Below are 14,008 nucleotides of genomic sequence, written 5' to 3' on the forward strand. Positions count from 1 at the left end.
TATATATATATATATATATTTTAACATAGCCATGCCCTTTCCTTTAAAAGTATACCTATGGCAGTTTTGCACTGTAAGAGCAAAATTGAGTAATTAACAACAGAGACTTTGTAGCTTAAAAAAAAGTCCACCCCTGTTCTGATAATTAAAACATCAGTTAGTAGAGATGAGTCTTCCTTTGAGAAAATTCAACATGTAAATTATTCAACTCTGGAAAACAGCCTAAAATTTTCTTTTCTGTTGCCCCTCCCCCCAAAAAAACCTTTATTTTATCATTGCAGTTTTTAAGTTAGTGCATATAGTAAAAATAATGATGAATACAGATTCCAGAAGTGACCATGCTGTTATAAAAAATAAGACATATTGGTTTATAATGAAATAGTTCTGTATTTTAGAGCTGTCTCCTTATATGCCATGTTTTGGGCAACAGTATTATTAACCTTATCTGCTATCAAAAGTTAGGAGGAGGGACTGGGGTTGTGGCTCAGTAGTAGAGCACTTGCCTTGTACATGCGAGGTACTTAGCACCACATAAAAAGAAATAAATAAAGATATTATGTCCATCTGCAACTAAAAAAATATACTTAAAAAAAGAGTTAGGAGGATATTTAGGAAAAATGTTTTTTTAGAGTACCTGGTTTTGATTAGTTAATTAAATTTTGATTTGTTAATTGTTTACCTTGAAAATCGATTTTAATTTCTTAAAGTGAAATTACTTAATGATTATGATAATCACCTTAGTTTTTTTTTTTTTAATCATGTACTTCATGCAGTATTTTCTTAAGTTTTTTTTTTCCTATTAAAATTTTTCTGGACATAGCTGTTATTAAAATTTTTAATTTTGATAATCTTAGGGGGTATAATTATATTGTGCATAGTAGGTCTCAATAGATACCAAATGGGAAATGAATTAAAAGACAGTAAATAGCGAGGAATTAGATGTCAAGAATGGGAAATTAACAGTTATGTCTTGGGTTTCCACTTAAACTGGATTCTTTGTGGTATTAAGAAGATAATAAAGTTCAGGGCAATTGTAAGTTTAGCTCAGTATGTTAGTTTGCTATCTATAACAAAATACCTGAGATAATTTATCAAAAGAAAAGGTTTATTTTGTTCCACAGCTTTTGAGATATGATCAAGTGGCCATGTTGCTTTGGAGTGTAGCAAGGCAGCGTATCATGGCAAGAAGGGAATGGTGGTTCAAAACTGCTTATGGATCATGAGCCAGAGAGCAAGAAAGAAAGGGCCAGAATTCCATGATCCCCTGAGGGCACACCCCCAGTGACCTAAGGACCTTCTATAGGGCCCCACCCTTCAAAGGTTCCAACACCGCCCCATGGCACCATCATAGGGACCAAACCTTTAATACATGAGTCTTTGGGGACATTTAAGATCTGAACCAGAGTGCTCAGGCTTAAGCCTTAGATCAGGGGTGTTTTATTCATATATTTTATAATCTAGATTTTGTTGTATGTATTTCCTGTGAGACTGTCCTTCGAGATTTGGTTTTTGGTTTTTGGGTTTTTTTTTTTTTTTTTTTTGGAACACTGGTGAGCTGTTCTTTTACTGGTTACTAACCACAGTTCTGTGGCTTACGTAAAGGAGAAGAAAGAAGGAAGCATTAACTTTAATCTTATGAAATTTTTTTTTTCCTAGTGAGTTAGTGATAAAGTGAATGTCTTCTGTTTTGTCTTTTATTGACTTCCAAGGATTCTGGAATTGGGAGTTCAGAAGCCTAGGTTCTAAGAATCTCTGGCACTAAGAGTGACTTGACTTGACAAGTTGCTCAGTTTTATTATATTTATGAAGTGGTTAGAATAAAATATCTCTAATATCCTTTCAGTAATTTCTTTCTGAGTGAGTAAGAAAAATTTACCAAGTTTGGGTAAAAAGGACTTCGCCGATTTCACCTGCTACAGATATGTGTGTGATTGTGTGTGTATATACATCTGCTATCCTCACCCGCAGGCTATACTCTGCCCCTCTTAGAGCTTTGGGAACTCACAGATATCTGTCTTACTCCCATACCTTTCTTATGAGCTCTATTTTCCAAATTAAATATATTCAAAAAATCAGTCTATTTCCTCTTTGACCCTTCACTGTTTGCTTTTATACCTATTTTGATTTAAAAGTAAACAAAAAAAATCACAGAAAACTTTGACACCATTAACAGCAGTACCAGCAACCTAGTCCAAATTGCAAAGATATGCTAGTCCCCTTGAACAGTTCTAGCCACCCATCAAATTTGCTGGCTGATCCTCCAGTTTCTGTTCTCTTTTGTGCCTGCTGGCTTTGACACCAACCGATTTTTCTTCTGAAGCTGTCTCTTTGCTTTTTAAACTTTATGGTTTAGTACTAGAACAGTCAGGATATTTGTTGAATGTTTGCATGTATTAACATGTAAATTGCAAGAGTGCACAATTAACATTAAATAAATGGTTATGGCAGTATATTTAGCAAGCATTGTCTTATTCCTTATGTTAAGCATTACATTTTAGTAAAAAGTAAAGGGAACAGAGCAATAAATTGACAATGTATTTGTTATTATTAGTCTGTCAAATTAAGGAACTAATGTATAAATATGAATGCACTAGAATTATAATATGTAATAAAATAACAAGATATTATATACTAAATACTTGCTACTTCATGTGTAAATCATGATTCAGCAGCATCAGCATCACCCAGAAGGTTGTTAGAAATGCAGGATCTCAAGCCCCTGCTGTATCCAAATCTGCATTTTAACAAGATCCCCAGCTAGCTCATACACACATTAAAGTTTGAGAAGCACTGGGTTGATACTTACATGCTAACACTCTTCTAAGTCTATAGTATACTAACTTAATCTCCTGTAACAACCCCATAAAGTATGGGTACCATTGTTATTTCCCATTTTATAGTGGAGAAAATCCATTTGATTAGTGTTCCTCAACTAGTAACTGGCAGAGCTGTAACCTGTTTAGCAAGAAAGATAGATTTGAGGAGAGATAAGTAATAATTGGAAATGGACACATGGCCCTAAACTAGACATATTTTAATATATATTCAGATGTCCATTTGAAGAACTTTATTAATTTATTCATTATCATTGTCTTATGATTTTGGTGACCGTATCTTATGGCACCATAAGTGATAGTTACCTCCTTTAGCATTATTAATAGATGATGTCTTCATTATTAAATGCTTCATTAGAATTGAAACCAAAACAATGTATTTAAATTGATGTATAGTAGATTTTATCTTTTTTCCCTAAATATGCATGACACTGGGTTAATGAGACCTGATGTCCACATTGGGGTAATATTTTTTTAGTTTAATTGACCATTAGCCTCTTTTCCTTTATATAACAGACTTCTAATCTAGACAGACAACTCTTTGACTTTATGTTTTAGAGTAAAAGTACTAGAAAACTTTGAAACTTTATGTATTCTCTTTGGGATATTTTTCATAGACTTCCATTGGATTTTTAAATTTTCATTTTGAAAATCTATTTCTTCTAGAGAATATAGTGATTAAGTTGTAATCTATGATAGAGAAAACCCCTTAACACTTTGTAAAAAAAAAAAAAAAAAGAAGGCATATACTCAAATATTTATAGCTGTTTAATGGCATTTTGTAGATATTTACTTGGGTTTTGTCTGTATTTTTATTTTGTGATTCAGGGAGTGGCGGGTAGATGTGAGTTCATGTGGCATTCAGCTTCTATTTGCTTGGCTTTTCATAGTCGGTGACACCCTGATTCCTAGCATGACAAATAGTAACCCTTTGTGCTTGACTTTAACTTATTTGAATTGTTTTCAAATATACATTATTTTTAGTTTTTAAAAAGTCGGCTAAGCTTGTGTATGGTTAAGTTTTGTTTTGTTTGTTTTTGTTTGTTTTCTTAGGGAAAAAATCCTATAAAATGGCTATTAAATTTTTAGCCAGTGACAATGAGATTTTCTTAGTATTACTTTGACTCTATACTTCTTAAATTCGTAGAGTATGTGGTTTTGTTGTTCTGTAGTGTCCTACTAAAATATTCATTTTTTTTACAGTGTATTGCAAGTTCCACTGCATTACATGCAAATTTGATTCACTCATACCTAGCTGTTTGTGGATTCAAACTCATAAATGAACCAATTTAAGTTAAGTTGATTATATACTGACATTTTTCTGTGTTTTCTGATATTTACAGATTCGAGTGGTGAATGCATTTCGTAGTTCTTTATATGAAGGGTTAGAAAAACCAGAATCAAGAAGTTCGATTCACAACTTTATGACACATCCTGAGTTTAGGATAGAAGATTCAGAGCCTCATATACCCCTTATTGATGACACTGATGCTGAAGATGATGCTCCTACAAAACGTAACTCCAGCCCTCCACCCTCTCCCAACAAAAATAACAATGCTGTTGACAGCGGAATTCACCTTACAATAGAAATGAACAAGTCTGCTACCTCTTCATCCCCAGGAAGCCCACTACATAGTTTGGAAACATCACTCTGATTGTAAGCTGAATGTTAACACACTAGCTGCATTGTAAAGAAACAAATTGAAACTGGGTCTTTTCACATATTGTGACGGACAAGATAGTATTCTTGTCTTTGGACTTCAACAGAAGACACACTTGTACGAATGTAGATTTATTTTTTTAAAAAAAAAAAAAAAAAAAAGCAAAGCTTTCTGCCAGACTGAGGGTGCTTTTTGGGGGGTGGGAGAAATGAACTGACAGTTAAACAGTAACTCAGTATAAGTGACCCGTGGATCATCAGTAGTACCCAAGAATGGTCCTGAACAGTGTATTAGCAGAACTTTAGTTTATCTTAATCCTTGATGGGAGAGAGGGAGGAGTAAAGCTGGGCCAGACGAAGAGCCCTGGATCATTGAATTGATACTTTAATTTCTGCTGTTGGCTGTTAATAATTTGGATTATTTATGTTTATAAATGATACAGATCTGTTTACAAGGTTTGTAGATACTTTTTTTGTTCCTGTTCATAGATGGGAAGCTTCATTATAACTGATGCAGAGAAAAATTAGTCCTTCAAATACTGCTGTATTTTCAGGAAAAAAAAGGGGGGGGGGGTGTTTCTATTGAAACTGTACTAAATTTTTGCCTACAATTTACCTTGTTAAATATTGTAGATAAATTGCTAATACTAATAGCCAAATAGATAACACTAATGCTTTGTTTAAAAAAAAACCAAACCAAAACAAAACAAAAAAAAAAACATGAGCAGTGGTGTTCTAATGAAGTTATGGCATCTGTCCTAATTAGTTTCTTAAATACATTTACTACTTAATGGTTTTGAAACAACTGTTTAATTTTTAAAATTTTTGAAAACTTGCTAATAACCTTTTGTTCAGAATTTAGTAGATTGTTTAATGCAGGACATCAACTACACAATGAAAGAGTGCTTGAAATGCTTTTGTTATTTCAGGCAAATCAGATTAAATCAAACTATCAAACTACAAGAGAACCTTAGTCCTTTTTGTTTTTGTCTAAATATGTTAGTTCAGTGATGTCTTGGTGAACTGTGAGTGAACTGTATTGATTTTTCTAATAAATTCTTAGAGACCTTCATACAGCATGAGGGCGTTGGCATTTTGAAAAAGGTTAATAAGTAGAAGCATACATGTTTTTCTTTTGTTTTTGAAACTTGTTTGTAAGCATAAATAAATATGCCCTTTTATTAAATAAATACACAACAATGTTTTTGACATTTCAGCTTCCTTCCTCAGTTCTGCATATATGTCTGTCCTGTTAAGCCACAATTGGAATAAATTTGAAGATGGTGGCAATCTAATAGAATCAGATTAAGTGAATGATCACAATCTTGCCATTTAACATGTTTTTCATAGAACTTAGTTGTTCTAAAATAGTCTCATAGTTTAAAAAAAAATAATGACTACCATTGTCTTTGATACAATTATTTTAATTCTTAAGTGGCCAAATAACAAATGGTAAAATGAGATTATAATAATTAACCATACGCAGGAATGCCCATCTCTAAGCCAATTGGATTCCTTAGCTATTTTCTTCCTGTCTGCCTTCTTCCCTTGTTTGCCTCTTGTCTTTACCCTGTATAAACTGGCATCATGTTAGGGCCTAGATTTCACCAGATACACAATCCTCAGGCTGTTGTGAAGTTTACGAGGACTACTCCATCTGAGAGTGCTGACCCCGCAAAGAAATTTAGTTGATGGTGCTTGATATTTTTGGTGGGTGGGGGAAATCGTTTTCTCTCCATCAGTTTTTTTGCAGTAATCCTCTGCAAGTCTTAGAAACACATTGGCTCTGTCAGCATTTGTCATTGTACATTTATTCATCAAGTATTTATAGTGATTCATACTGTAAAAAGAGGAGGCATGATATGCTGGGAAGCATATTTAGACTAGGAGTCAAGACCTGGTTTCTAGTCTTGGTTTTGCCATTAATGTGCTGCATGATCTTGGGAAAATCATTTACCCTACATGAGGGTGGTAGATTAGACTCTACCTTGAAGAACCCTTTCAACTCTAAACATTGACCCTATCAACTGGAGAAGCCTACGTACAAGGCATAGGGAATAGAGAAAAGGGAAATGTTTTCAGTTTTCTTTTTTATTTTGGTTATGCTTAAATATGAATGTAATTACCAAAAGATTTAGAAGTGCATGTGCTTTGGAGGATTTGTATTGAGCTTTTACAGTATTCATTTTTCAACTAAAGGCAATGGCTTTTTACACCAACTCCAATCCATAAATGGGTCTTAAGACATCCATGAAGTAGTAGCAAGACATGCTTAATGTGTATTTCTCTCTTTGAGACACTGTAATTTCTACCAGAAATTTCCAGAGCATTATGTAAGTAGAAAAAAAAAATGCAAGCAAGCTGTTAAAGATCTTGGATCCCATTATATAGTATGTATAGCTGAAATCAGCATCTGTAATTCAATCACTTTTTCTCTTTTATCCTCTAACCAAAAAATTGTTTAATTTTGCATCCCAAATGTTTTTAATCTTTGTATATTTTTTAAAAATCCTTTTCTCCTCATCATTGCCTTTTTTGTGGTTGTAAATAGACTTACTTGCACTTTGAAGATGAGTTACTCCTTGTCATCTTACAAATATGTGATATGGTAATTTTCATAACAGATGTCAGTTTTGAACCAAGAAATGGTGATTTGTTTATAAGAAAAAAAACTGGCTTCATTTCTGTGAAATTGCTCTTTGAAAATTTCTTTTTACACGTGTAAGCCAACTGAGATACCGTGATGGTGTTGATTTCTTTCAATGATGCTTACCATCTATTTTAGCCACTGAGCCTTTTATTATTTGTCTATTTGTAAAGTTTATTTGTCTTAACTCATTTAATAAATATACTGTTTATCTGTTTCTGAATGGGGACTGAACTCTTTGAATATTGAAATTTACTTAAATATCTTATTTTGGAATTACTTTTTTCTACTTGAGATTTTTAAAATCTGATTGATGAAAATTCTATAATGTACTTGAAATGTTATGGTTGTGTTACAGTGAATCAGTGTTCTAATATCAATATGCATGGTCTTGCCTCTAAAATGAAAGTGGGTACATTTTCCCCACTCTTCCTACCCGCAGCTTTAATCCTTCTAGTACAATAGCTTACTTTTTCAGTCCATGAGAATGTAATGCTTTCGTTGTAGAACAGATTAGTTTTTCACATTAACTATTAAGAATTTATTTTTCATCAGATAATACAAACTTGTCAATACAATTATCTGAACTCTATGGTGAAAAAATAATAAAATTGCCCTTAGTTGGTTTTTATAATAAATTATTACCATAAATTCACATTTTTGTTGAAATATTGAGTAACTTTTTAAAGGATTATAAATACCATATTTTTGATAGTATAAATTATTAGTACATTATTGAATATATTTAAATATCATTTATGACATGAAAGATATTTTCATTTTGTCAAATTGGGTTTTATATATGTATTATGTATTAGAATTGAATTTTGAATTACATTCTCTGTAAAATTAATTGAATAAGAAAGGGGAGTTTCTCTAAACTTTTGCTTGTTGACATTTTTCCTTCCCCATCCTTTAGAGAGCGCGTGTCTTTTTGTAGCTATGTTTTTCTGTAACATATGCCACTCTAAGACTCTCATAACCAAACCCCATATTAACCTTTATCTTTTAAAATTATTCTTAAATACTTGAAGACAAAACACACTTATTAGCATAACTTACTAAAAATAATCTCTGAAAAATGACCTTTTAGAATAAGTGTTTTTATATCATAAATAATGTTTCATATGGTAAGGGAAGTCAATGATGGTTAGTATGTTACTGCACTTAGTATTCTATGTTTTTGTCATAAGAAATATTACTTTAGGCATTGTCCCTATTAAAAACCACTTCAACATATAGATGAATATTCTAAATGTATGCATCTTTAATCTGTGTTCTCTGAATTCAAGGTATTATTATTGAACAATTTAATTGTAATGGCTCCAAAATAGGAACCTAAAATATAAACATATAAAAATATAGATATGTAGATATTTATACAGTATCAGTCTCTGATATAATTTATTTAATTAGCACTATCCTATTTAAACTAGTTCCCAAGTAATTAACATGCACATTTAAGTTTGGGTTCAATGCAGAACAAAGGTTCTCTTGATTTAAATCAGTGTTTTTTGAGAACCACAGTTTTTTCCAAATCACCTTTCAGATCATTAACTTTTAATAGCGAATGGTTATTAAAAGGGTTATTGTCATAGCATAAACTGGTATTTTAGGAGGACTTGCTATAGCTAAGCACTTTCTATGCATTATGTAAATCATAGCCCTGTGAACTGCTGTTATTTCCTATGGGGAAACAGACTAAAGTTCTGTTCGGTTGCTTGCTCTGGGTCCCATGGTAAGGTAGTAGAGCTGGGATTCTCTCTTGATGTAGACCCTTTAGCGGGCCTCAGCAATGGGTCTTTGCCATAGTACTAGCATCTTGTTAACATGAATCAAGGCCCAGGGCCCTTATATCTTGTGTTCCCTTTTTTTTTTTTTTCCTGATAGAAAATGCTTTAGACATGATCTTAAGGAGTCTTCATACCCTTCCTAGAGGAAAAACTCAAAACACTGAGGCAAAGAATCACCTATTAAAATGTTTATAATCAATCCAAGCTTTCCTCTCAGACTTCTTGCTGAGAAGTCAAAGATTAACTCAGTAGAATGTTCTATTATAATAACATACTTAATTAGAGAATTTTGTGACTTGGTACTTTAAAGATGGGTATGTTTAAGTTTCATGTGTAGCAATAATTTAATGACCTATTCAATAAGGTGTTTCTTGTGTTTGACAAGAATATTCTTAGTTCACTTTTTTTTTAAATGAAGAAAGACTTTTGTCCTTTAGTAGTTTCCTTGATGAAAATTTTTAATGCTTTAATATTTAAAACCCAAGGGAGTGACTTTATTGCACATTTGATTTTTAAATGGGCCATTTTTAAAATAAAATTGGAGCCATTTTTTTCAATACCATATTAATGTCATTTTAGAGCAATGTGGTTTATGGTTTGTGAATAGTCCCCCTTAGTCTATAAAAATTAGATGCTTGTTGGTTGGCTTTTATGACCTCATTAAGATAGCTTAATGAAGATAAAGAGTTTTGAAACTTTTCCTGTTAGACTGCTTTTTAAATTGTTAAGTATCTGGTCATAGGTATGTCTTAACAAATAGCCTGGGGATGGAGTCAAAAATGAGAACAAGAACTCAGGGAAAACTATGGTATTTGAAGTTTAAATTGAGATCCTTTTAATATATCTAGTGTTCTAAAATTTTAATCTTAAGCCTGTTCCCCAAGAAGGGAAAATCAATAGTCTATCTAAAAGCTTTGATCACTGTGTGTGTGGGGGGAGGGGGGTGGTTCTGAGGATTGAATCCAGGCCTTGTGCATGTGAGGCAGGCACTCTGCCAACTGAGCTATATCCCCAGCCCCTTGATCACTCATTTTCTGCTGTAGATTTGGGATGGGTGCTAGTTCTCAACCTTAGTGTGGTAGGATAGAGGGTGAATCATAATAAAGCCACACCAAGTCTCTGGAGCCTAGGATCCTTTCAGTGTCTTATAGATAACACTACCCTGATGTTCCCCACTTTCACAGCTTCCAGAATTATCTGCTACTGCTGACACTTCTCTGTCCACATATTCTGCTCTCCATTCATTCATTCAACACACACTTGGTATTTGTCATGAGGAATTCATACTGTTTTGGGAGACTTCAAACAGTGTCCCTGCTCTCAAAAGAGCTGATATCCTGTTGGGTGGGAAAGACAGATCTAAATCAGGTTGTAGGGGTTGATGCCATGTGACAGTGGTTGAGGAAGCCCTCACAGATAAGGTATAAATCACTGTTGAGCTATATGGAAGAGCCTCCCGTCAGAGATTCCATTAGATAGCACCTGGCAAGTTTGAGGAAATGAAAGGAGTTATGGCCAGTGTAGCCGGAGTGGAGTGAACCAGCAGGAGAGTGGGAGATGTGTTTAGACAGGTATGGGAAGACCTCTCCTGATCTCATAAGCCCCAGCAAGAACTTCGACAGGATGTGATGGAGGATTTTAAGGAGGAGCAACATGGCCTGGTTTTAAAAAGATCATCAGCTTCTCTGTGACCAGGGATAGATTGACAGCTAGAAAACCAGTTAGGAAGAGATTGCCTTTTTCAAACAGGTTCCAGTCCAGCTTAACCTTTTCTACTTCTTTGTAGTCTCTTGTGTAGAATCTTGTGGACCCTTATTTCCTTTTGCTGTGTTAACTTTATGCTTGTCATGCTTATCTAATTTACACCAAGTCTGGCATCAATTTCAGTCATCTCACATATTTTCCTCATTTTTGCCTTAGTCCATGTGCAAGTTTCCACATGGATCACAGCAGCCTTCACTTTTGCTGTTATTCAACAACATGGTTACAAACAGAAGGTAGCCATTTCTCTTCTCTTCATTCTCCAAGGCTGTGGTCATGTCTTCTCCAAACTACCCTTCATCTGCTTTGTAAAAACTCATTAAACCTGCTGATCTTGTTCTTTTCCTAGACATGATGGCCAGTTTCTTGATTCCCCAGTCTTTTTTAGCTTACTAGCTCTATCTGCTCTGGTCCTGCCTAAGGCACTTGAGTTGGTTTCTTCATCCTGCCCTGTCATTGGCCTCCATGGCTTTGCCTCCTACTCTACTTTGGTGCCCAAACCTGAACCACTTTAAGCATTAGACTATGCTCACCATCTTGCCAGTAATAAAGATTCACTTACTTCCTGGCTTTTCTCAATGCTTTGAGCAAACTTTGTCTTTATTCTTTCAGAGCCTTTTCTCATTACAGTTATGCAAATCTTTGTATCTACTTCTGAGCCAAGACTCGGTGCCTGGTTTGTCAGACTCAGATGCACCTTTTCCATTCTGTTGACAAAACCTATGGTGTTCTTGTTGTGCAAACTTATGATTTCTTCACTTAGGTTAGCAAACTTCTGCTTTCCCTTGTTGTCTTCTTACTGGGTTTTAGTCCTTAAGAGCAGAATTTTGCACCTATCCATATTAAACAATTGTTTTAGTCAATGCATATCACTTTGACTGCAGAATTTTGTCATTTAGTTTGTTCTCACACAAGATAGTAAGGAGCTTTCCCTCCATTTTCCTAGAACAACTGCTTTCACAGTAAAACTGAAAGACAAAAATAAGATAGGTAAACAACCATTTGTCTTGCTTTCCTCAAAACCATTACCGGGCTGATATTTCTGCAGTCATTCAGTCATTCAATCAATTAAGGATCATCTAATTAAATGATCCATCATCCTACATATAAATAGAATCCAAAAGTCATCAACTCCAAAACTGGATGAGGCCTTATGGAGATGCTGTCAGCTACATTTCCCGTATGGCTACAAATATTTCTTCCTTGGTTTCAAGTATTCTTTTTTGTCACTGTCTTATTTTCAGTGACAACTTCAAGTTCTTTACCTCAGGCTTACACATTTGGTCTTTTAACTGTGCTCTCCAAATCCTACCTTCTCTCTCCCCTGTCACCAATCTATTCAACACTCAAAATCTTCCCAAATCACCACTTTCCCCACATCACTTTTTCCTCCTCAAAGCCAGGTAAGTAAATAACCCCAAAAAAGTTTTGAATAGCACTCCTCATATAGCTGTCACCTGCCCCTTTCTTTGCTGCTGTGAGCACGCTGTGTATTCCTATTATTCCCTCCCCTTTAAGTTCCCCTGAGTTCTGCTTGTTCCTATCTCTGCTCCTGAATACAACAGACCTGTAAGAGACATGGTCAAGACTGCATTTTTTCAGAAAATCACCCTTCTGGGAGAGGGTGCCAAGACTCAGTGGCTCTCAAAGGTTTAGGGACAGGCAATAAAGGCAGTAGTATATGGGAAGAGCATTTGCCTAGCCATCAGCAGACCAGGTTCTGGTTCCTGCTGTGTCTTGTGCTACCTTTAGTACCTGAGTCTTCAGTTTCCTCAACAGAAATATGAATATTAGGATTCCTGCCCTACCATAGTTGTTGAGATGAACTTGGAAACATGGAAGCATTTTAACAATTAAAAGGACAATGCAAAATGGTACTGTTAACTTGGCAACTAAAATAGTTGTGCGAAGAGCTATCCCTGCCTCTCCTAATAGATTTAATTTAAATTTAAAATTTTGAGTTGAAGAGAGCTTGTAAATCCTAACCAAGCATTATATAAACCAGCCAGGAGAGTCATTTCATTAGAAATAATGTTCATTTTCTTTCCATTTTTTTCCTGTGTTTAGTCAATTAACAGAAACATATTTTTCCCTTTAAAAAGCAGCTGCTTGCTTACTGGTTGCACATCTGGGTGGTGGAGATCAAGTGAGTGTGTTAGTGACTCAGTCTCCTAATTTTTACGACTTATCACTTAGTTGAACACCCCTAGTGCTCTGATGGTGTGGGACTGTTATCCAGATTTAATAGCTGCTGTTGTTCCTTGTCATATCTTTATCCCCATAATAAACCATGAAAAAAATCAGTGTTTCCCAAACTTTTCTGTATACTGAAGTCACTTAAGAGCTTTAGAACATCCTGGTGCCTGACTTTTGCCCCCAAGCATTGTGGTCCATGGTGTGGCCTGAGCATTGGCATGCTTTTAGAATTCTCAGATCATTCTAATCTGCAGCCCAAGTTTGGGAACTACAGTGGGAAACTTTGAGAACCACAACGCTGAAATGCAAGAACTTAATGAAGAACATAAAAGGTAATTTGTAAGTTTGCCCTTCAAAATTGATGTTTAGCAACAGAAATGGTTTACTTGCTCTAAATTTCTTTTTAAAAAACATCTTTTACACACTAAAGTTCAGTGTCAAGAAGTGAATGCACTAGATTAAACTTAGTTTTTTAAAAAATTTACTGCAATTAAAAACTAACTTGAAATAATATATTTTGTGGAAATATGCCCACCTCATCTCATATTTTAAAATAAACTTATGACCATTTAAAAAATAAGATACTTGGTTATGTGAAAGCAAAACAAAAGGATCTCAAATATCAGATTATGAAACTTTATTTGCTTTTAAAATTCTAGTCTACACTTAGAGATGTAGTTTCAAAATCAAGCAATAAGCCTTTTTAGAAGAACTTGGCAGAAATATCATGGTAAATATTAAGCATATTAAAATATTGATATTTAAATATTGATACATATAATAGAATATACTTCCCAATTTTACATTAAAAATTACAAATGGTTTTTTTTTCTGTTTTTGAGGACAGTTTTTAAGTCCAGTTAGTTAAAAATGTTCACTGCACCCATCCATTTAATTAACCCCTAACAGGTAATACAACATCCAGAACTGGAGGTTGTTCTTGCCTTCAGTGTTTCCAGCAATAGCTGCAGTGTGCACACTGACATTTGTTGATCCCTGTTCTAGATCACTTGCTTTCTTATTTTACCACAGTTATTACAAGATATCCCTCTTTTATAATAGGATTTGATTCCAGGATCGTTCAACAGCTGAACTTACGACCATTTCGCTACATAAA

At 34.3% G+C, this 14,008-nt stretch overlaps 1 protein-coding gene across 6 annotated transcripts in view; it reads left to right on the plus strand.

Annotated features, from left to right (window-relative positions):
- The window catches only part of Atp2b1 (ATPase plasma membrane Ca2+ transporting 1), a 109,825-nt gene extending 97,446 nt beyond the window's left edge, over positions 1-12,379 (plus strand). For 4 of the 6 annotated variants that reach the window (XM_048804130.1, XM_015482948.2, XM_048804138.1 and 1 more), the window contains one exon: positions 4,178-5,191. In XM_048804130.1, coding sequence (XP_048660087.1) covers positions 4,178-4,489 — 312 coding nt within the window. In that variant the 3' untranslated portion in view covers positions 4,490-5,191. Of the gene's footprint in view, positions 1-4,177; positions 5,192-8,060; positions 8,068-12,345 lie in introns of those variants that run through there. The other 2 variants (XM_048804144.1, XM_048804140.1) reach the window with 2 other exon arrangements.
- The last annotated feature ends 1,629 nt before the right edge of the window (positions 12,380-14,008 follow it).

The sequence above is a fragment of the Marmota marmota genome, unplaced genomic scaffold (assembly GCF_001458135.2).
Source record: "Marmota marmota marmota unplaced genomic scaffold, marMar, whole genome shotgun sequence".
NCBI classification, from domain to species: Eukaryota; Metazoa; Chordata; class Mammalia; order Rodentia; family Sciuridae; genus Marmota; species Marmota marmota.